Source organism: Hemiscyllium ocellatum, chromosome 17 (assembly GCF_020745735.1).
Source record: "Hemiscyllium ocellatum isolate sHemOce1 chromosome 17, sHemOce1.pat.X.cur, whole genome shotgun sequence".
Taxonomy (NCBI): domain Eukaryota; kingdom Metazoa; phylum Chordata; class Chondrichthyes; order Orectolobiformes; family Hemiscylliidae; genus Hemiscyllium; species Hemiscyllium ocellatum.
The window spans coordinates 62,706,355-62,729,646 of record NC_083417.1 but is presented as its reverse complement, the minus strand read 5'-3'; the positions used below and the strand labels follow the sequence as shown (position 1 = coordinate 62,729,646).

Genomic DNA, 23,292 nt, shown 5'->3' with positions numbered 1-23,292 from the left:
CTTCAGTTTCAAATCAAAATCCTACCTTCCCAGCTGCTCTCTGTTCACTCCTGCTCAGCTCCAGTCCCAAATCCATGAAGTAAATTTTTATAATTTCAGCAGCTTCCCAAGCTGCTATCTGTTCACACTGACTCAACTCAGCTCATTGAATTGAATTGAATTTATTGTCACATGTACAGATGCACAGTGTAAGGCTTTGTCTTGTGAGCAATACAGGCAGATCATATAGTTAAGTAGCATAGATAGTAAATAATAGATGAACAGCAGCAAAAACAAAAACACAGATACAGGCAAATGTTCAGAGTTTGTGAGTCCATTCAGTATTCTAACAACAGTCGGGTAGAAATTGTTACAAAACCAGCTGGTGCGTGCGTTCAGGCTTCTGTACCATCGTTCTACAACAAAGGTTGTAGAAAAATATTGCCAGGGTGGGATGGATCTTTAAAAATGCTGGCTGCCTTTCCTTGACAGCAAGCTTAGTAGATGGATTCTATAGATGGGAGGCTGGACTTTGTGATTGTCTGGGCTGAGTTCACCACTCTTTGCAACCATCTCCGATCTTGAATGGTACAGTTGCATACCTGGTAGTGATACATCCAGATAGAATGCTCTCAATGGGCACCTATAAAAATTGATAAGGGTATTTGCCGCCATACCAAATTTCCTCAGCTGCATGAGGAAGGAGAGATGCTGTTGGACCTTTGTAACCAGTGCATCTACATTAAGAGTCCAAGAAAGCTTGTTGTGATGACCACTCCCGGAAGCTTGACACTCTCCACGCGTTCCACCTCTGTGCTGTTAATGTGTAGGGGGCATAGTAACATCCCGCCGAAGGTCAATAATGAGTTCCTTGGATTTTCCTGGCATTGAGAGCTAGGTCTTCCACCTCCCAGCTGTAGTCTGTTTCGTCACCATGTGAGATTCGACCAACTATGACAGTGTCATCAGCAAACTTATAAATGGCATTAGTTTCGTATTTGGCAACAGTCATGAGTACAGAAGGGGGGGCTGAGCACGCACCACTGGGGGGCTCCAGTGTTGAGTGCTAGTGAAGATGAAATATTGTCCCAGTCTTCACTGACTGTAGCCTGTGGGTCAGGAAGCTGAGGATCCAGTTGCAGAGAGTGGGGTTTAGTCTGCGATCACTAAGTTTATTAATCAGCCTCGAGGGGATAATAGTGTTGAAGGCTGAACTCTAGTCAATGAGTAGAATTCTTATGTAGCCGTTCTTGGCATCAAGATGTTCTAGGGAGGGGTGAAGGGCAACTGATATGGCATCTGACATGGATGTGTTGGTCCGTTGGGAAATTGGAGTGAGTCAAGAGTAGTGAGGAAGCTGGAGTTGCTTAATGCCATGACTAGGCAGAAGTGGGTACTGTAGATGCTGGAGATTAGAGTCAAGTCTAGAGTGGTGCTGGAAAAGCACAGCAGGTCAGGCAGCTTCCTGATGAAGGGCTTTTGCCTGAAACATTGATCTTCCTGCTCCTCTGCTGCTGCCTGACCTGCTGTGCTTTTCCAGCACCACTCTAGTCTTGACTCTAATGCTATGATCAGCCTTTCAAAGTACTTCATAACCACCGAAGTTAAGGCCACTGGGTGGTAGTCATTGAGGGACGCTTATGAACCTTCTTAGGCACAGGGATGCTGTTGGCCCTCTTGAAACAGGCAGGGACGGTAGGGATGTCCAAGAAGACCTCTGCCAGTTAATTTGTGCATGCACAGTCTGGTACTCCGTCTGGTCCCATCAGTTTCCTTGGATTCACATGAAGGAAAATGGATCTGACCGCTGGTGCAGTGACTGTTGGGATAAGCTCATCAGGATTTGTCAGAATAGGTGCTACCTCTAAATTCTGCTCAAATTGAACATAGAAGGCGTTGAGATGATCTGGGAGGGATATGTCATCGGGTCTGCTATTTTGCACTGCCTCTTTTTAGAACCTATGATGTCATTCAGTCCTTGCCATAGTCCCCGGGTGTCTGTTTGGGTCTCTAGTCTGGATTGGTATTGGTCCTTGGCTGTCTTAATGGCTCTGTGAAGGTCATACTTAGATTCCTGATATTTGAGTGTGTCTCCTGCTCTGAAGGCCTCACGCCTGGTTTTTAATCAGGTTCTGTATGTCTTGATTCATCCAGGGTTTCCTGTTGGGGAACACCCAGATTGACTTTCTCAGTATACAGTCCTCCACACACTTGCTGATAAAGTCTGTGACGGTGGTGGCGTACGTGTCCAAGGTACCTGCGGACTTTTTGAACAGGGCCCAATCAGCAGATTCCAGTCAGCACCGGAATTGATCTCTGCCTCCTCCGACCAACACTGCACCTATGACTCTGGTGGGTCTGCTATGCCTACTGGATAGGACACTCTATCTTCTAGTGTTGTACCTTGAACATAGTCTGCAAGTTATGATTCTATTGAGGTGGTTACTCAACTAACCTGTAGAACAGCTCTCTAGACTTGGTATCAAATCTGTTAAAACTGAGTAACTTAGCCATTTCAGAGGGAGTAAAATTACAAAAGCACTGCTAGGAAATCACATGTAGGTCAGACAAAGTAAGGATGGCAGATTTCCCTACCCAAATTAGACAACAGAACCTGATGATTTTCATTTGACTAGTTTTTAAAATTCCAGTCTTGACTGAGTTCAAGTTTCATCATTAGCCATGGTGCGATTTGAGCACATGGCCCCCAGAACATTAACTGGAGGGTCTAGTTTACTAGGCAAGTGACATAATCACTACTTGGCCCCTCCTCCAGCCTTGGTAATTTCCAGTGATAATCTGGTCAAGGGTGTGCATTCATAATGTATAAGTCCTAGTATTCAGCATACGATGCAGTATGCCAAACCAAATTTATTGCTCCAAATGATGATAGAATTTATTTAATTCCTACAATGCCAGGGACTGCTTGGTTTTGCTTTCAAGAGTATAGATTTTAACATTACAAGCTTTCAGCTTAATTATTTCACAAAGTCATTGTGTGGTTTCTAACTTGTATGTGATTATGAATTGAAAGCAGCAATGAAAATAAAAAAGGTGTATAATTTAAAAATTGAATAATCAACTAACTTCTGACTAAAGTTAAGCAAAGCTATAGAAAGTTAAAGGACTCAAATCAATTCGCTTCCTGCTAACAGAACCTTCACTTTTTGCAGAACCACAATATACCAAATTAGAAACCCAGGAGTCCTACTTAGGACACCTTTGCAATTATCTGAATTCATTTAAGTGGACCAAAGTGATATGCAGCAGATCAATTCAAATAAAGCAGAACCTATTAACTGTTGAAGAGCTGAATCATAATACCATAAATTAGAGCTTCAAATGGAGGAACTGTGGAGGTCTAACTGAAATTCCAGGATACTTAAGATTAATGCTTAAGAGACAGTGAACCACAAAACCACACAAGATATTCAACCATGGTTTCACTGTGCACGTACCACAAGATAAAAGAAAGAGCACTGTTATTGCAGCTCGGTTGTCTGTGACAAAGGCAAATAACCTCTCCTTGAAATACTGTTACTTTGATTATTTTATATGGCATTCACCAAAATGGTCCCCTCACAACAGATCCTTTCTAATACGTAGCCAGTGTCAGGATGTAAGTTTACTCGCTGAGCTGCAAGATTCATTTTCAAACATTTCATCACCATACTAAGTAACATCTTCAATGAGTCTCCAGATGAAGGACTGCTGATGTTTGCTGCTGTCTATTTATAGGTTTGGGTTGATGATGCCATTTCCTGTTCTTTTTTTCAGTGGGTGGTAAATGGGGACCAAGTCAACATGTTTGTTGATAGAGTTCCAGTTGGAATGCCATGCATCTAGGAATTCTCGTGCTTGTCTCTGTTTGGCTTGTCCTGGGATTGGTGTGTTGTCCCAGTCGAAGTGGCGTCCTCCCTCATCCATATGTAAGGATACTAGAGAGAGTGTTGTCCCAGCTCCCCCCTAGAAAGCAGTGCTTTGTCTGGGGGTCACTGAAGATGTTGTTACTAGTATGATGATGAAACGTCTGAAAATGAACCTTCCAGCTCAGTGAGCAACCTACATCCAGAACCTCAACCTGAGCTACAAATCTTCTCAAAACTCACGAGTAGCCAGCGTGTTTCTCTGCACAAAAAGAACCTCCTAGTAGTGACAGTCTTTGGCACGGACTGGAACAGCAACATGCTAACAGGTATGGCATAACAAGACAATGGGGCACGGTGGCACAGTGGTTAGCACTGTTGCCTCACAGCGCCAGGGAGCCAGGTTCAATTCCCGCCTCAGGCAACTGACTGTGTGGAGTTTGCACATTCTCCCTGTGTCTGCGTGGGTTTCCTCCGGGTGCTCCGGTTTCCTCCCACACTCCAAAAATGTGCAGGTTAGGTGAATTGGCCACTCTAAATTGCCCGTAGTGTTAGGTGCAGGGGTAAATGTAGGGGAATGGGTCTGGGTGGGTGCGCTTCCGCAGGTCGGTGTGGACTTGTTGGGCCGAAGGGCCTGTTTCCACACTGTAAGTAATCTAATCTAATCTAATCTAAAGCACTACTGGTGAGCAAGTAGATGGTGCTAATTGAGAGTGCAAAGAAAGCAGGCAGATGATGCAGTCTTGATTCAAGCATTGAGCCAAATACCTGTACCATACATGAAAAGCATCCACGCTGCATCCTTTTAAATGTTGGGTACCAGTGTGCTATGCAATGAAAGTCGGTTTCCTAAGGAGCCTGCCACTGAATCAAAAAAAAAGGTACCATGATGGTTCCTCAAGACTAGCAGATGCCAACTCCTGGGGAGATGGTGCATGCATCTGGTGCCCATGGATTGTACTCCATTGCAGTTTGCTGTTCTTGTCATGCTTTGGAGGATCCAATTTTTTTAGCCAGATGGTAAAATAGAAAGCTCAATATTAAATGAAGCAAATTGATTTGTCAACAAGGTACTTGGTGAGCAATAATTCCCCCTCAATTGGTACCTCAGCATGCAGCCTGCAAAAAGCTTAAAACAGTGAGTTGCTTCTGCCATGAAGAATAGGCCTCAACTAGACTTCATGTTTGATTCTATTACACACCTCACTATGGTTTACATTGTTCAAAACACATTTAAAAAAAACTTCCACACAATGTGCATCCATCAACATAGGATAGTCACCAGCATTTAAAAAGAAATTTTCATGCAAACGATTGCAAGAAAGTTTGCTCTGGCTACAACTGATACAGGTAGCATAAAAAAAGTATTTAAGAGCAATCTGGACAGGATACAAATCTGGAGAAGGGATCAAACAATTACATCAATATTTAGATGGGAAGTGGTGTAGTGTAGTATAAACATTGATATGGATCAGTTGGATTGAATGAACTAATTGTACGTTCTTTCTCCTAAATAATGGAGAAGGTTTAACATAGAAGTACAAAACTATTTAAAAATAATGCTGTGTATTAAGAGTCATTGCTGTACACTTCATTACTTTCCAGTGGTGGTTGTTCCTAGTGGCTACTTGGATGTAATTATGCCAATTCATTTTCCACTTAGACTGGGAGTTGTTCAAGTATCTCCACCCACTATCTACACCCTACAGTTTCAGTGGGGGAGGAAAGTTAAGACTTAAGGCTATCCCAAACTCCATTGCACAAGTGAAATAGCTTTGTGTTAATACATGTATGAGGGAGGTTGAACAGAAATTTGGAAAGCCACAAAGCTCTCAGTTCTGGTCCCATGCCATCATTTCCTCCCCAAACCTCCCTCTTAGATGCTCGTCACCACTTACCTCTGATCAAGCATTTGCTCCAAAACATCCTTACATAGAAAAATACAGCGCAGTACAGGCCCTTCGGCCCTCGATGTTGCGCCGACCAAAGTCTACCTAACCTACACTAGCCCAATAACCTTCATATGCTTATCCAATGCCCGCTTAAATGACCATAAAGAGGGAGAGTTCACCACTGCTACTGGCAGGGCATTCCATGAACTCAACCCGCTGAGTAAAGAATCTACCCCTAACATCTGTCCTATACCTACCACCCCTTAATTTAAAGCTGTGTCCCCTAGTAACAGCTGACTCCATTAACAGAAAAAGGTTCTCAGTGTCTACCCTATCTAAACCCCTAATCATCTTGTACACCTCTATCAAATCTCCCCTAAACCTTCTTTTCTCCAATGAGAACAGCCCCAAGTGCCTCAGCCTTTCCTCACACGATCTTCCTACCATGCCAGGCAACATCCTGGTAAACCTCCTCTGCACTCGTTCCAATGCCTCCACATCCTTCCTATAGTATGTCGACCAAAACTGCACACAATACTCCAGATGAGGCCGCACCAGAGTCTTATACAACTGCAACATGACCTCAGGACTCTGGAACTCAATTCCTCTACCAATAAAGCCCAGTACACCATATGCCTTCTTCACAGCACTATTTACATGGGTGGCAACTTTCAGAGATCTGTCCAAGATCCCTCTGCTCATCCACACTACCAAGTAGCCTACCATTAGCCCAGTAATCCATCTTCTTGTTACTCCTACCAAAGTGAATGACTTCACACTTAGCTACATTGAACTCCATTTGCCACCTTTCTGCCCAGCTCTGCAACTTTTCTATATCCCGCTGTAACCTGCCACATCCTTCTTCGCTGTCCACAACTCCACCGACTTTCGTGTCATCCGCAAACTTGCTCACCCAGCTTTCAAGCCCCTCCTCTAGATCATTTACAAAGATGACAAACAGCAATGGTCCCAAAACAGATCCTTGTGGAACACCGCTAGTAACTGCGCTCCAAGATGAACCTATTCCATCAACTACTACCCTCTGTCTCCTTCCAGCCAACCAATTCCTAATCCAAACCTCTAATGCACCCTCAATGCCATACCTCCGTAGTTTTTGCATTAGCCTACCATGGGGTACCTTATCGAACGCCTTGCTAAAATCCATATACACATCTACTGCTTTACCCTCGTCCACCTCCTTAGTCACCTTCTCAAAGAACTCAATAAGGTTTGTGAGGCACGACCTGCCCTTCACAAAACCATGCTGACTATCCTTGATCACATTATTCCTATCCAGATGTTCATAAATCCTATCCCTTACAATTCTCTCTAAGACTTTGCCCACAACAGAAGTGAGACTCACCGGCCTATAGTTACTCGGGCTATCCCTACTCCCCTTCTTGAACAAGGGGACCACATTCGCTATCCTCCAGTCTTCTGGCACTATTCCCGTAGACAATGACAACTTAAAAATCAAGGCCAATGGCTCTGCTATCTCCTCCCTAGCTTCCCAGAGGATCCTAGGATAAATACCATCAGGCCCAGGGGACTTATCTATTTTCATCCTTTCCAGTATTCCCCAGACCTCGTCCCTACATACCTCAAGGCCATCCATTCTAATCACTTGTGACTCAATATTCACATCAGCAATAGTGTCCTGTTCCTGAGTGAATACTGACGAAAAGTATTGATTTAGTGTCTCTCCAATCTCCTCCGCCTCCACGCACAACTTCCCACTACTATCCTTGACTGGACCGATACCTACCCTAGTCATCCTTTTATTCCTGACATACCTATAGAAAGCCTTTGGGGTTTTCCCTAATCCTACCAACTAAGGACTTTTCATGTCCCCTTCTCGCTGCTCTTAGCTCTCTCTTTAGATCCTTCCTGGCTACCTTATAACTCTCAATCGCCCCAACTGAACCTTCACGCCTCATCTTTACATAGGCCGCCCTCTTCCCTTTCACAAGGGATTCCAATTCCTTATTAAACCACGGCTCCCTCACAAGACCCTTTACTCCCTGCCTGACTGGTACATACTTATCAAGGACACCCAATAGCTGTTCCTTGAACAATCTCCACATATCATTTGTGTTCTTCCCTTGAAGCCTATTTTTCCAATCCACGCATCCTAAGTCATGCCTCACCGCATCATAATTTCCCTGCCCCCAGCTATAACTCTTACTTGGCGTAGGTTTTTTTTCAACACTTCAAAATCACCTTTAATTTGATTGAAGTAAATTAAAACAGTTACGATTAGGGAAATACAATGCCCCAAAATGTGAATACCACACGCACCCCCTCACAGACTTACTACACACACTCAACCCCCACCCCAGACAGAGACACACACAAACAAAGACCCACATGCACACACATTTAGTGGGGTGAATTTGTACTTGCAGAGTTACATTGTATGCAGTTTTTGAGCAAAGTGCATTCATGTAGAACTGAGCTCAAACACTGCATGAATTTATGTAAAACTCTGATCTCACTTTTTAAGATTAAAATCAATCTAAACATCAGGTCAGAGAACACAGGGGGCTAACACCATCATATTGTTTAGCTTTTAATGCAACTTTTGAAAAAAAGGTTTTGTGATTTACACATGAAGGAAGTGAAACTATCACTGTATTCTAACAGATGAAATGCTTAACAGACAATCAATTTTTCAATGTATAATTTCAGTTACATCACACTGCAAATTTTTGCTATAAATTCTGTGTTATGATCAAGCCTTCCACTATCACCTGATGAAGGAGCGTCGCTCCGAAAGCTTGTGCTTCCAATTAAACCTGTTGGACAATAATCTGGTGTTGAGATTTTTAACTGAGCCTATCCTGTTCCTGATAGGTGTGAATTCAAGATTTGCTTTTAAATCAGAATGTTAGGATCCAGCCCAGAGATCATGACAGAGACAGAAACCAAGAAAATCAGTAATTTTGCATGGTGCCCTTTTATTTGCTTAAAGGCTGCAATTGTTCGGTTTCCCAAAAAAAAATATTTAGCTTCTGTCATTGAGTAGTAAGGAATCAAATGTTTTCCAGCTCTGACAGCATCTCTTACTTTGGAGGTGGGGGAGGCATGGAAGGTGGAGCCCATGGAACAAACAAACACGGGGGACATGGTTATGGTAGGCCAATGGAGAATGGCAACTTCTTGTGATCCAAACTGTTAAATGATTACTGCAGTCACAGGTGAAAAGGGCAATGCCAGAAAGAAAAATAACAAACAAGGTGTAAACCATTATGTGACTATTGCCATAGCAACACAGTACATTTTGTACTGGCAGCTAATGGATTATATAACATATGCTGTTATCCAAATGGAGCATCATATTGTTGGTTTTAATGCAGTTCAATACATTTGCTCCACATCGTAATGGCTCACTAATCAGCAAATTCTAGGTCACTGTCCCTGATAACCCATCACAGCATGAAGTTAAAAGGCCTAAAAAAGGGAAAAAAAAACCAATGCTTCTGAAGCAGTGCTACACCATAACATGAAACATATTGTTGTGCTGCAATATCACTATTCCTCACTAGTCAAAGGATAAACTCCTTGAAATCAGGGATGCAAAGCTCAGTATGTGACATGGTTACTGTCAATGTTTGGAATTTCAGTTAATTTCTAGTGATCATAAGTGTTGCTTCCCCTCCCCCCAAAAGCAAACATGGCAATCAGTTATGGAAGAACAGAGCAGTTTCTAAGAATTTGACTGGATGAATAAGGATTAACTTTTGGAAGTTAACTTCTTAAAATTAATTTTAAACTAGGGGGATAAGAGCACTTTCCATTACATATAGTGTTCTACATTTTTTGCTCCAGTTATACTGCATAAATGAGTTAGGGCATAGAGAGTGGAAAATATGTTTGGCTACTGCTCTGGATGAGGGAAGTGTGTTATTGTGGCTTTTGATATCCAGCATTGTTACAGGAGCCCAGGTGTGCATTTAAGGAAAGGTCTGCAAACCTCAAGCAGCTGTCATCAGGCTATATAGGTCAGAAAATAGGTCAGCAACCTCAAGTCAGTCAATTCAATGTTTCTCCTCTGCTTGAGCCTGCCATATTTTCTCATTTAAATCTACTCTCAACCACCTATTTATTCCTTTCTCTCTCAAACACTAGTCCAGTTTCCCCTGAAATGCATGCAGAGTAGTTGCATTAATCACTCCTTATGGGAGCCATTCCCATATCTTCAGCAAAAAAAATCTGCTCCATCTAGCCAAGTTGCAGGAAATACCAATTTGATTACAAAAATTGAACATGGTTCTTCATGGTGCCTCAACAACAGGCTTGACCTAAATCTTAGAAGCAGCACCTCTTAATAATAGCACAAATACTCATCCTCTTCATAACCTGGTTGGTGTTGTCTCTCAGCAAGATTATCATTTGGAAATGGTTTTCTGCCTTTGTCCCGTCAATAAGAAGAAGTTAGCCAAGGTAAACAAAACATTTGTGATTGTTGTAACCCCAAAGACAACTTTTGTCTCCTTTTTTAAGCCTATATTCTCACGGTAAAGAACTAATATGTAAAGTAGTATTCTATTCACAGTATTTTGGACATGAAACCACAGATATACAAGATGCTAGTCAAAGTCAGTTGCAGAGTTGTGTAACAAAAGAACTGATGTGGGAATATGAAGAAATTTTAAAAATTACTCATCTAAAAAAAGACCAGACCTGTAACATGGTGGAAACAAAGATATAATTCAAACAAGAATTGGGTACACATTTGAGACAGAATATTTACAGGATCATGGGGAAAAGTGGAATTAATTAGATAATTCTTTCAAAGAGCTGGCACAAGCACAATGAACCCATTGAGTTGAGCATGTTCTAAAATCAGTGTAAAGATACAAGTAAATTTGAAAATCCAAGTGATTATTAAAAAAAATGAAGTTTGTATAAAAGGCTCAGACATGGTTTATGCAAATATACTTAGTAAGCATTCATTAGATAGTTGAAAAACTTTATTTTAAAAAAATCCATCCTCAGATGACAATTTCAACTTTAGGGCCTCCAGCCAATAAATACAACATTAAAAAGCTGACATATCCAGATATCAGAGGTCCACAAAAAATCAGTTTGAATACAAAAAAAAACTTTATATAATTCAGACTTGCTTCGTCAAGTCATCAGAAGAGCTGGATCTTATTCCAACTTCAATCTGAAAGTTATTATTGATCAAGTTAGGAGAACAGGTCAGCTTTCCTGTCTTTCTTGCAACACAAACCCAACAGTGTTTTGTAAGAGTCTGTGGAATTTGCTGGTTTAAAAAAAATCTTTGCAGATTTAATGTTAATCTAGAATTTATACTTCAGTTACCTACATTGTTAGTGTTAGCAGCACCTGACTCAACCGCTTAGAGCTGCATCTCTGCTGCCCCCATTAGAAAGAGGGATACTACACTCTGAAGCAAGATATTTTAGATTGCCATGCATATGTATTCTGTAGCTCAGTTACTAGCTCTAGCATAAAGCTACCAAAAGTCAAGGAGCCAATGATGACTTTGGATTTTTTTTTAAAATTAGAGTACAGGGAAGCACATCTGTAACTAAATACTCTAGCATAATAAAACTTCACTCAAGTTAATAGGAACACCACGCCAGTGACCTGTCCATTTCGGAGATGAAGAATGATCTATTCAGAACAAAATGAATCAAGTCCTGGGGAACATCAGTAAAATTCATGCACGAGTGAAGCTTGGAAATAAAACACGATACTCAAAGTCTATGCATCTATTCAGTGTTTGAGGAGCGCACAAAATTCCTAGTCATATGGTTACCGAAACAAAAAACTTTAAAATCTAAACAAATTATTATAATACATATAGTTAATCATGTGCCATTCTACACAATGAGAGATTTTGGCTTTAGAGGGAAATAGACAGATTTTATAGTCTGTTTTTCCTTTCTAAAATTATCGAAGAGCCTGGCCTTCAGCCAGTTTGTTTTGCTGAACAAATTGTTTATAACGGTCTCTTCCACAAGTGCTGCAGGGGGTCCCATATTGAATACCAGGAAGAGTCAGAGAAAACAGCTGCAACTCTGACAGAAACGGACTCAAAATCCTGAAGATCCAAAATGCTTAGTGAACCAAAAGTTGGTTTGCAGAAAGTTTTTGCAAGTGGCTTTGTCATGTAGGAAGCAAGCAGAAGTCCAGAAGGAAAAAAAATCCATGAGGAATTCTGCTTCACAGTGCAGTACTGGTTTAATTTTCACCCAAAGTGATTGCACTGTTAACTACACAGTTGTAACTCCTGCAGAATCAGTTTCATCTTAGTGGAAACTCCATTATATATTGGTGAGGAATATGAATAGTAACAATCTGCTTTAGCATCTCTCTGACTCAAGTTCCATTTCAGGCCTCCATATCTGCAAACTTTCGTTTACCATAGCTCTGAACCAGATTGGAAGTGGTGATCTGCTCGGCCTGCCCCTTCTCCCACTTCTGAAACTCATTCAAGCCTTTTTGACCAGACTGGAACAGTTCTCGCTCGAGCTCGTCCAGGTGAGCCACAAGTGATGATGTGTCCTCATTGTATGCATTCTGGGAGGAATCCATGATCCGACGAAAGCGGGTGACAAACGTCTGTGCCAAGAATAAATTTTAGTTAACAGTACAGTACAGGAATAGCATGCTTAAACAGCTTCATGCGATGATCACAAATCCTGGCTAGAAAGAGTGATTGGTCAATACCCCCAGTCAAGTATGCATTGAGACTACACTGCAATTAAGTGCCTGTGATCACTTCTACTGATTTAATTTGTATTAGATGCCAGAATGAGTAACACTTGTTTTTCAGAAGACCGCTCACAACTTTGCTCACAAGATTTGCTTGCTGTAAATCAGCGAAATTCCAGTTAGAGATACTGCTACTAACTGAAATCAGTAAAAATTTTAAAAGATAGAGAGTTTTGCTGCAGAAAAACTGAAGTGCTTTTATCATTAAAATAATACCTTCCAACATAAAACATGCATTCAATACAATGCTAGAACTATGGATCATTGTACTCCAACTGACTGGAACAAAAGAAAACAAATTTGGCAACACAATGACAGCAGGAATATCTAGTCCCAAATAAAACAATTTTGGGAAGTCACAAACCACTGTGAGAAAAACATCTTCCAGATGCCTACTCATTCCTGGTCATGGATTATGGAGGAGCAGGAAAGCTGCAGAAAGACTTGTACATGGCAGAAAAGCCCCTACCTCCTTTACTAGTTTCAGAGTACTGTAGAGGGAGAGCTTAGGAACTACTATAGTGTTCCTGCCTTTTGGAATGAAGTTGTGTACTTAATGTTTTTTCTTTAAACAGTAATTCCAACTTTTAGGATACTGGATAAGATGTATTATGAAGTCAGATGCTGACATGACAAATACATGCATATTAAAGTGTTCTGTGTCAAATTGATATTGCTCTCAATACGGAGTCAAAGCTGTGGTTCAAGATTCCTTGAGGACTTAAGCCTTTAATCTAGATTGTAACATTTCTTCAGAACTGCTGTTTGTCAGTGTCAAAGGTGCCATCAAGGCAATATTAAACCACCAAAACCATCTTCTTGCCTGTTCTAGCAACTCAGCTGTACCTTAAATGACTTCTGTACTCCTTGAATTGCCATGTATTTTCAGGGTCTAGAATAAACAGGTTGAATTGAATGACCAAAAGCCTGGACATTCTGTCAAAGCATCTGTTGAGGTCACAGAATAACTCATCACTCTTTAAAATAATGAATTACATATGGCCACAATGGGTCATTAAGAGCGGTGATAAAAATGTTATGAAAGCAAACTTCTATTTCTTCCTTTTATACAGGCAACAATTAAGAATTAATACAGAGATCACAGCCCATATCTGAATCTATACAAAATTAGATCAGTTGAATGTCAATCCTATTCAAAAAACACTACACTAAATAAACTTCACAGGAAGTGCTGAAAAAACACAGCAAGATCGTGGTAATTCTGTTTTATTGCTAAGCTGATAAAAGTCATCAGAAGTGGTAAAAATTTGAGATAAAAATCTTTCTACAAATAGGCTGTAAAGTGTGAGTGGGGATGATTAAGAATAAAAGGGGGAAAAAAATCTATGATCAGATGGAAGGCAGGATGGAATCAAAGGCAAAGATGATGATGGCAAGCAAAAGGGTATCAGTGAAACAAGAGACAATTACTCCTATTTTTTCAGGACATCAAATGGGCTAGTAATCCTTTTGTTGCCATTTACATCTTCATCTTTTGTTTCTTTACAAAAGAAATTCCTTCTTTCCTTGTACATTCATTCCTTTTGACAGTGGCTATTATGCAGCATTCATGTAAACTTCTTTGGCAACAGTTTAAAAAAGGCATAACCTCTATCAGGGAAGTTGATTAAGATCACCAAATACATGTTCAAGTTCCCCAAACCAGCCATCATCCTAACTTGGAATTATACTTCAAGATTCTTTCATTGTCACTAGATCAATGTTTAAGCAGTGGAAGCAATTCATCTTCACTTCCCAAGTGCAATTAGAGGTGGGCAATAAATGGTGGCCTAGTCAATGATGCATGCATTGTGATGTTAATACATTCATGCAAAGCTAATTCTAAATAAAAAAGGTCATCAACCTGACAATTTAACTGTTTTCCCACCTCCCCCAACCCAAAAGATACTACCTTGTCTCTTGAATATTTCCAGCAATTTGCACTTTTCCTTCAGATTTTCAACATCAACAATATTGTTTTTACTCAGATAGTTCTCAAATGAAAAAAAATAGGGCCACTGAAAGTAGTACAAATGCAACAGTCACCTGTAGGATGGTCTGAGCAATTTCAGTGTTCTCTGGATTATTAAAGTGTAACAGCTGCGTTCCAAAACCATAATAATACGGCCCCAATTTGTGCAGGTCAACAACTTTTGCATCAGCACTGAAAATTGTCCGCCAGCAACCTTGGTACACTTTTGGTGTACCGGCAGAAATGATGCGACGTTTAGGGTCACATAGCCCTTTGGCCATCCAAAGAGGCAGTTCCATCTTTGTACCCTATTTGGAACAAAAAAAACTAAAGTAAGAATTCAGCTCACAATAAACCACAAAAGCTGCTCAAATGAAACAGAATGGCTGGCAATTCCTGGTAAGGTAGGAGTCCTTATTTGTCAAAGCCAAACAAAGAACAGAAAATAAAAATTTGCACTGATAGTACTTTTCATAACCACAGGATGTCACTATGTGCTTTAGAAGCAATTATATGCTTTTCAAATATGGTCAGTGCCAGATGTTGGAAATACCAAAACTAATTTCCATAGAACAAAAAAGTAACATGATCATGAACAGATAATGTTTCTTGCGATACCACTCACACAAAGCATAATTTACATAAACGAAGCCATTCATAATGAATACATATATGCATATGTAGCAACCAAATTTGTCCAGTCAGAAAATGTGATAACTGACTACATAAGCAATTTTGGTACCTTTGGATTCAGAGAGATTCGGATATCAAAAAAAATGCTGCATAGATAATTCAATATGGCACATTTGGTATAATAGCTCTTTGAAAGTGGAGTCGCAGGTAGATAGGATAGTGAAGGTGGAGTTTGGTATGCTTTCCTTTGTTGGTCAGAGTATTGAGAACAGGAGTCAGGAGGTCATGTTGTGGCTGTACAGGATATTGGTTAGGCCACTAGTGGAATATTGCATGCAATTCTGGTCTCCTTCCTATCAAAAAGATGTGAAACTTGAAAGGGTTCAGAAAGGAATTACAAGGAGGTTGCCAGGGTTGGAGGATTTGAGCTATATAGGGAAAGGCTGAACAGGCTGGGGCTATTTTCCCAAGAGAGTGTCACAGGCTGAGGGGTGACCTTATAGATGTTTACAAAATTACAAGGGGCATGGATAGGATAAATAGACAAAGCCCTTTCCATGCGGTTGGGGGTGGGGGGGGAAAAGAGAGTCCAGAACTAGAGGGCAGCTTTAGGGTAAGAGGGGAAAGATATAAAAGAGGCAACTTTTGCACACAGAGGGTGGTACATGTATGGAATGAGCTGCCAGAGGAAGTGGTGGAGGCTGGTAGAATTGCAACATTTAAAAGGCATCTGAATGGGAAGGGTTTGGAGGGATTTGGGCCAGGTGCTGGTAGGTGGGACTAGACTGGGTTGAGATATCTGGTCGACTTGGACTGAAGGGTCTGTTTCTGTGCTGTACATCTCTATGACTAATTACATCTGCACTTCAAGAGGCATTCTGTTCAGCCACTTTAGGCTCATGAACTGCACAAACCACGTTTTTAAAGAGAAGGCAATTTCCCAAAATAGTTGTTCTTATATTACAGTTTACATATTTTGCCTCAATTGGTGATAGGGAGGTAGCAATGACCAATCCACTATTAGTTAAAATCATATCTAGAACAGTAATTCATCACAAAAGTAAAGCAAAGAACTGTTGATGCTGGAAATAGCAAATAGAAATTGCTGGAGAAACACAGCAGGTCTGGCTGCACCTGTGGAAAGAAATAAGTTAACTTTTTGGCAACTCTTCACAAAATTCAACTGTCACACTCAAACTACTAAAAGATCTAAATTGGTGGAAGACAGTGTGAATTAAAATAAATAAAACAACATAGATTCCCATACATCATTGGATGAGACTGCAGTCACATAAGGATTTGTGAACAAGAACAAAAATGATCATAGCTTGGCAGTAATGCTCTTATCTCAGTCAGAAGGTGTAAGAGAATACCACTTGGGAGCGAGGGGAAGAATTTTTAAAAATTAAGAGCATTGTGACCTTTTGGAATTTTCTACCATAGGGTTATGAAAGCCAAATCTTTTCGGTCTGTTTAAGGTAGAGATTGATAGATCATTGATTGTCAGTGGCACTCAGCGTTATGGGGATCAGGTGGATAAACAGTATTAAAGTGTTTGATCTGCCATGATTGTACCGAATGGCAGCGCAGACTCAATGGACTGAACTTTCCATGTCTGTTCCAATGTTCTGAAGATTTAAGTGCAGTGTTGACTGGCATTGTATGACATACAACTTTTTAGATGGAGGTGCTAAAGCAAGACCCTGACCATCCACTGTGAAAAGTTCCCAAAGGATGCAAAAGTATTGGTCGATTTGTCCATGTAAAACACATACACAGTAACAATTGACAGTGAAGCATTTTGTGATATCCTGAGGACATAGGAAGGCATGACAAAAATATATATTGTTTATTTGAAGTCAATGGATTCAACACAGGAATGGAAGTCAATGCAGACAAGACAAATGGCAGCAAGATGCAGATATCAGATTTTGATCAATTGAAAAAGAATGATAATATGACTTGCACACTAGGACACAAACAGCATGCAGGTGGCTCAAAGCTCAAGCTTTTAGGTGAGGTGGAAGGTAATGAGAAAATTAACAACTTGGGAGTCAAAGTGCCTTGAACACAGCAAAACATCCAAAGATGCATCACAGGAACATAAAACAAAATTTGAGTTGGGGCAGGGGATCACAGCAGATGATCTAAAGCTTGGTCAGACACAAAATTCCAGTGTGGCGTGTTACAACATTGGGGTTGTGAACCCTTTTGCTAATTTGAACCAGACCCCCAGAAAAGGTTACCACCCTTTGTAATCTGTTAAAGTATTAGTAACCAAGAACTATAAAATCCTTATATTTAAAAAGAATAAATTGTTAATTTTCTTTAACTCAAAAAAAATTAAACACCAACTATCTACATCATAATCCTCCTTTGTCTAATCAATGTATCTACCTCCTATTCTACAACAATACACTGATCTGATAAACACAATTAAGTTTAACAAAAAAAACAAACAAAATTTCAAAATTAGCCAGTCGTTGCTTTTCCATTGGTATCTTCACCTGTACTTACCTGGGTCTTTTCTTCAGCTACACAAATTTCATACAAAAAAAAGGTACCTTTCAGAGTGATTCTGCAGGCCATCTGTGTTTGTTGATACTCTCTGCCGCTCTGGCTAACTGTTCAAAATGTTGGATTTTATATACCTCAAAACGTCAGACCATCTCATTGGATTAATGTCATTCAAAAAGAGTAAACTTCAAATTAGATTGGATTTTGGTACCTTGGGGCATAATTTACACTGATTGGCCAAATTCAAATTTGTTGTGTAACATAGCAACACAGCTTCAGCCATTTGTTTTCACACCCAAATATTACTTTTTGAAATTGTTCAGCATACTGATTTCACTCAGTCCTTGCCAGCTTCCCTTCTTTCAAAAAAGGTTCAGTACACACCTTCATAATAAGCGTAAAAGACAAAACTGAGGTAGTGAGCTAGAGTGGTTTAGGGACAGAACAGAGCTTAGGACGTTAGCAGCTGAAGACATAGCTACCAATGTTAGAAGGATTAAAAATCTGAGCTGCACCAGATAAACTGGATGAATGTAGAGGTCTCAGATTTTGAGGTGGCGAATACAAAGATAGAGCGGAGGTCACATTAGATTCTTACATCCCATCGAGTATATAGACTTTCCTGACACTAACGTTTATTTTGGATATTGTATACACTAAACAACATCAGCATTAATATTTCTGTAATTAATTGTTTATCATGGACATGCATTAACTATTGCCACTTACCTTATCAACACACAGTAGTACAAATTTGAGTCCTAAAGGTCAGTAAGGCACTATCAGATATCAAAGTCCAGCAAACAAGCATTGCAAATAACTTTTGCAAGGAATCCACAAAAGATTCGAGTTATTTACTCTTTAAAAATAAAAGTAAAATCTTGACTATTGTAGAACAAGTTCTGAAATGAAAATTAAATTTCTAAAATAGTTTCATTCCTCCACATTTTAAATTAAAGTTTCTAAAACAAAATCTGTATTGTTCTGATTATCCCATGTCCCTGTCCTTCTCAACTGTACTCATTTGTGCAGCATGCTTTGCAGTGACAGAGCATTTAAAATTTACGAGGAGCCATGTAACAGAGTCAGAAGGTTGCAGTGTTCAAGTTCTACTCGAGAATTTAAGCAAACACTCCAGTATAATACTGAGTACGATCAAGGGGAGAGGCCTTGTTACCCCCTCAGGTGATGTAAAAGCTTCCTTGGCAGTATTTCAAACAGCAGGGAAATAGGAGAAACTCAGCAAGTAAGTAGAGTTAAGATTTCCCCAAGTCCAGTGACCCTTCATCTGGATTTGAAACGTTAACTCTCCTTTCTCTTCACAGGTGCTGCTACTCATGCTGAGTTTCTCCAATAGTTTGATGTTCTATTTCCAGCATTTGCAGTTCTAGCAGATAAGTTATCCCTGCTGTTATGGCCAATATTCATCCAATTACGAACAACCAAAAAAAAAATCAATGTATCTCATCCACATTTTTGTGGAACCTTGCTGTGTACTAATTGCTTACCATATTTCCAACATACACCAGTGTCTAATTTCAATAGCTGTTAAAACACGTTCAGATGGCCAGAGATCATTAAGTATCCTAAACTAATGCAAGCTTTTTTTGGCAATTTTCTGAACAAGCAGTAGCATCGAATTCTTGACTGGTTTATACCCTACAACACTGTTAAGATATCTTGAATCTGCTTAAGGGATAGACCCCATGTAGAGGGCATCATATGATTTTAGATTCGCAATTAGCACTCTGATTCCATAGCAAAAACCCATGAAAAATCTGTGGACAAGTATAAACCAGACTTTCTAACTCCTGAATTTATCGTGAAAGATGCAGCTTGAAAGCAAATTGACCCTCTTTTGCAAGCGATTTTTAAAAATTTTATCCATATTTCAAATGGAGTGTTCCTGTGTATGCACAGCCCTAATACACTAGACCATAAGACATAGGAGTGGAAGTAAGGCCATTCGGCCCATCGAGTCCACTCCACCATTCAATCATGGCTGATGGGCATTTCAAATCCACTTACCAGCATTCTCCCCGTAGCCCTTAATTCCTCGAGACAACAAGAATCTATCAATCTCTGCCTTGATGACATTTAGCGTTCTGGCCTCCACTGCACCCTGTGGCAATGAATTCCACAGGCCCACCACTCTCTGGCTGAAGAAATGTCTCCACATTTCCGTTCTGAATTTACCCCCTCTAATTCTAAGGCTGTGTCCACGGGTCCTAGTCTCCTCGCCTAACGGAAACAGTTTCCTAGCGTCCACCCTTTCCAAGCTATGTATTATCTTGGAAGTTTCTATTAGATTTCCCTTTAATCTTCTAAACTCCAATGAATACAATCCCAGGATCCTCAGCCGTTCCTCGTATGTTAGACCTACCATTCCAGGGATCATCCGTGTGAATCTCCGCTGGACACATTCCAGTGCCAGTATGTCCTTCCTGAGGTGTGGGGACGAAAACTAGACAGTACTCCAAATGAGGCCTAACCAGAGCTTTATAAAGTCTCAGTAGCACATCTTTGCTTTTATATTCCAACCCTCTTGAGATAAGTGACAACATTGCATTCGCTTTCTTAATCACGGACTCAACCTGCATATTTACCTTTAGAGAATCCTCGACTAGCACTCCCAGATCCCTTTGTACTTTGGCTTTACTAAATTTCTCATCATTTAGAAAGTAGTCTATGCTTTTATTCTTTTTGCCAAAGTGCAAGACCTCGTAATTGGATCGCAGAGAATAAAAGAGAAAATGAAGACTGCAGATGCTAGAGATCACAGTTGGGGGAAAAAAAAGTATGGTGCTGGAAAATCACAGCAGGTCAGGCAGCATCCAAATTGCCATTTCAGTCATAAACCCTTCTTCAAGAACATTCAACTGTTCCAATGAAACATGCCCAACGAAGAGCTTTTAACTGAAACTGCAATCCTCCCGTTTCTCAGATGTTGCCTGACCTGTTGTGCTTGTCTAGCACCACATCTCTCAGAATACACTACACCACTATTATAAAAAGTAAATCTCCTATCACAGTTCATTCTTCCTCATCCTAGTGCCACTTATCCAGTCGTCCTTTATAAAGCCCAACTCTGTCCAATATTTGGTTTATGCCTAAGTTCTTCCCAACACAGCTTTTGGGGCAATGACAATGTATCTGACAGACACTGATCTTCAGTTTTTATTCTCAAAATCTCAATGCCTCATTCAGTCTTTCCCAGCCTGCTCTTATTATTGATAATACTGCATGGTCAGCAATACTCTGTTCTCATGCTCCATATACAGAAGAACCTGGATTATCCAAACGAGTTGACACTATTTCATTTGGATAATTGATTATTCGGTTAAATCGATTCAATGACTCTCCTCTGGGGCTCGGAATGTTCTGAAGTTTCTGTTCCCCTCGCTCCGCCTGCCTTGCTATCTCATGATTTATTTCTGAGCAGACACTTGTCTGTAAGGGACCTGCAGCATTGCGGAAGCCTCCCTCCATCCACCCAAATCAGTTCAAAGGGATTGACACAGTGAGCACTTGTTAAGTCCACTCCCTGTTCAGGAGATTGGCAGCAGCACACCGCGCATGAGACTGCCCTGTCCAACACCACCCCCGTTTCCCCCCCAATGCCACCCACAACCCCATTCACCCCACTTCCCAATTACACCCCCCCACCTGTCCACCCCAGCAAGGCCCCTTCCATCCCCACCCTTCCATCTATCCCAGCCACCCCAGAACATTGTCCTGAACAGGGCAAAAGGTGGAACCTGTCAACAAGTTGCAGTAAAAAGGTGTGTACACCCACTATTTTGAGACTCACCACCCCCACCCCCTCTCCAGGGCAGCCATACCGGACAATGGGGGGGGGGGTGAAGAGAGAGCACACGTGGGCAGTCAGTTATTTGGAGATGGCGCCTGTGCACTAACGATATCCATGACTGTTCTTGGCAGCATTTCATTTTTAAATGATTGTAAACAAAAGACGTGAACACTATGGAAACACCTCTTTGATGTAATGTTTTTATCGGGACATTGAGATCTTCTTTGGATAATTTATATTCTGATAATCGAGGTTCATCTGTATTAGGAAATAGCCAGGATAAGCTCAGTGGTTCTGGATTACAAGACTCAGAACAACAAAAGAAAACGCTCGGTCACCCGTTTTGAATAAGTTAACGGTAGCTGGACACGCCGACGTTTGGGAAATTTTCTGCACGGAACTAGCAATAAAAACACAATAACTAACCAGAAACTTGCTTCATTCATTAACTTCACAAACCAAAAAGATAAAAGTAGGCTTCTATACGCAAAGAGAATGGAAATCTGCGGATCTGCTTGGAGGTATTTGCGATGCAATATAACTTTGGAGAAAGAGCTCTGACCAGTTAGAAATCGAAAACACCTGTTACGAGATATACAGACAATTTTCATTGTCTTGCTTCGAGGGAAGAAAGGATCTTAATATTTTAGTTTTCTTTTTTGTTTGCCAAAGAGCAATGACTGTCAACGTTTTACTGGTTGAATTATACAAAATTAGAGTCAGAACCCACTTACTCGGGCACAACAAAGCCACTTCTGTTCCATACTTGTTTTAATTAGAGAACCACATTTCAATCACATCGCCACTATTCTTTAGTTTTTAACTGACAGGTCCCGGAAGCAGCGAAACGACCCCTTCACCTTCCCACTTGACGGCGGCCAGCCCGCTCCCTTACCTCGGGGATGAGATCGGCCTCACTGCTCTTGTCTAGAAAGCCCAGTCGCGGCAGCAACATCACAGTCCGACACGGAACCTTCTCTTGTGTCATCAGGATATCATCCAAGCTGAAGAAATTTTCCTCCAGGCCTCCCGGAGGCACCGGCAAATAGGACTCGGCGCGCGGCATTAAGAAGGCCGCCTAACTAGTTTGTTGGGTAAGAGGAGGGGCGACAGGCTCGAGCCGCCGGAAACGGGCTCAGTTCAAATCTCCCGCCCAGCGCGCGAGGCAGAAGCGATCAGACGCAGACTCACTTCGCAACTACGTAACGAGCGAGCAGATAATGATTTACGAGCAGTAAAATCGTAACCTTTGTCAAACACACTAGCGGAAGGCACGATAAGCTTAAGCGTCCGCAAAAAAAGTTTCAGTGCCAACTATTAGTAGTCCGCCGTCATCCTTAACATACGCACGTATATGTTTTTGATAAAATGTAGAAGCAGGTACAGCGATGATGTCGGCGAATTCACGTGCCTCCCAGATCCAGCGCGTGGCAGATTGGCGGTTAGATTTTGAAGAGGGAAAGGACGCGTGACCGAGGGTCGGGCGGCGCTTGGCGGAAGGAAGGAGTAAGGTGGGGGGAGGGAAAGGCAGAGAACGGACCCAGTGAGGCTCGGAGCAGGACAGCATAAGAATGGCGAGTCACTCAGAGGTTCGTGACACCTCACCAAAGTTGAGAAAGAAGAGTACTCCTCGATTTTCTAACATACACGTCAGGTCTCGGACCATCGAGCGGTCCAAGTTCTACGAGGACCTGGTGGAGGAGATGCGCCGGAAAATGTGGTGAGTGTTCGAGGACAAGGTCGTTCCTGAGTAGTTCTGTCTGCTGCGCATGTGCATGACCATCGCGTCCATTCAGTCCAATTGGAGAATTCATGGGATAGTTACAGCAGGAGGAGACTCTTCTGTTTGTGGGCTCTGCAAGGGTACTTCACCCA

The 23,292-nt window shown here is 41.2% G+C and overlaps 2 protein-coding genes across 2 annotated transcripts in view; one reads left to right on the top strand and one right to left on the bottom strand.

Moving 5' to 3' along the window:
* Positions 1-10,426: 10,426 nt before the first annotated feature.
* Positions 10,427-23,112, bottom strand: gins3 (GINS complex subunit 3). The gene is made up of 3 exons (XM_060838236.1): positions 22,313-23,112; positions 14,531-14,764; positions 10,427-12,331 (listed from the first exon to the last, which is right to left on the bottom strand). Exons 1-3 carry the CDS (start codon positions 22,481-22,483, stop codon positions 12,101-12,103), a joined length of 636 nt encoding a protein of 211 aa, XP_060694219.1. The 5' UTR covers positions 22,484-23,112; the 3' UTR covers positions 10,427-12,100.
* The window catches only part of LOC132823598 (diacylglycerol O-acyltransferase 1-like), a 195,773-nt gene continuing 195,082 nt past the window's right edge, over positions 22,602-23,292 (top strand). Inside the window, exon 1 of the mRNA XM_060837516.1 lies at positions 22,602-23,137. Coding sequence (XP_060693499.1) covers positions 22,989-23,137 — 149 coding nt within the window. The 5' untranslated portion in view covers positions 22,602-22,988. The remainder of the gene's footprint in view (positions 23,138-23,292) is intronic.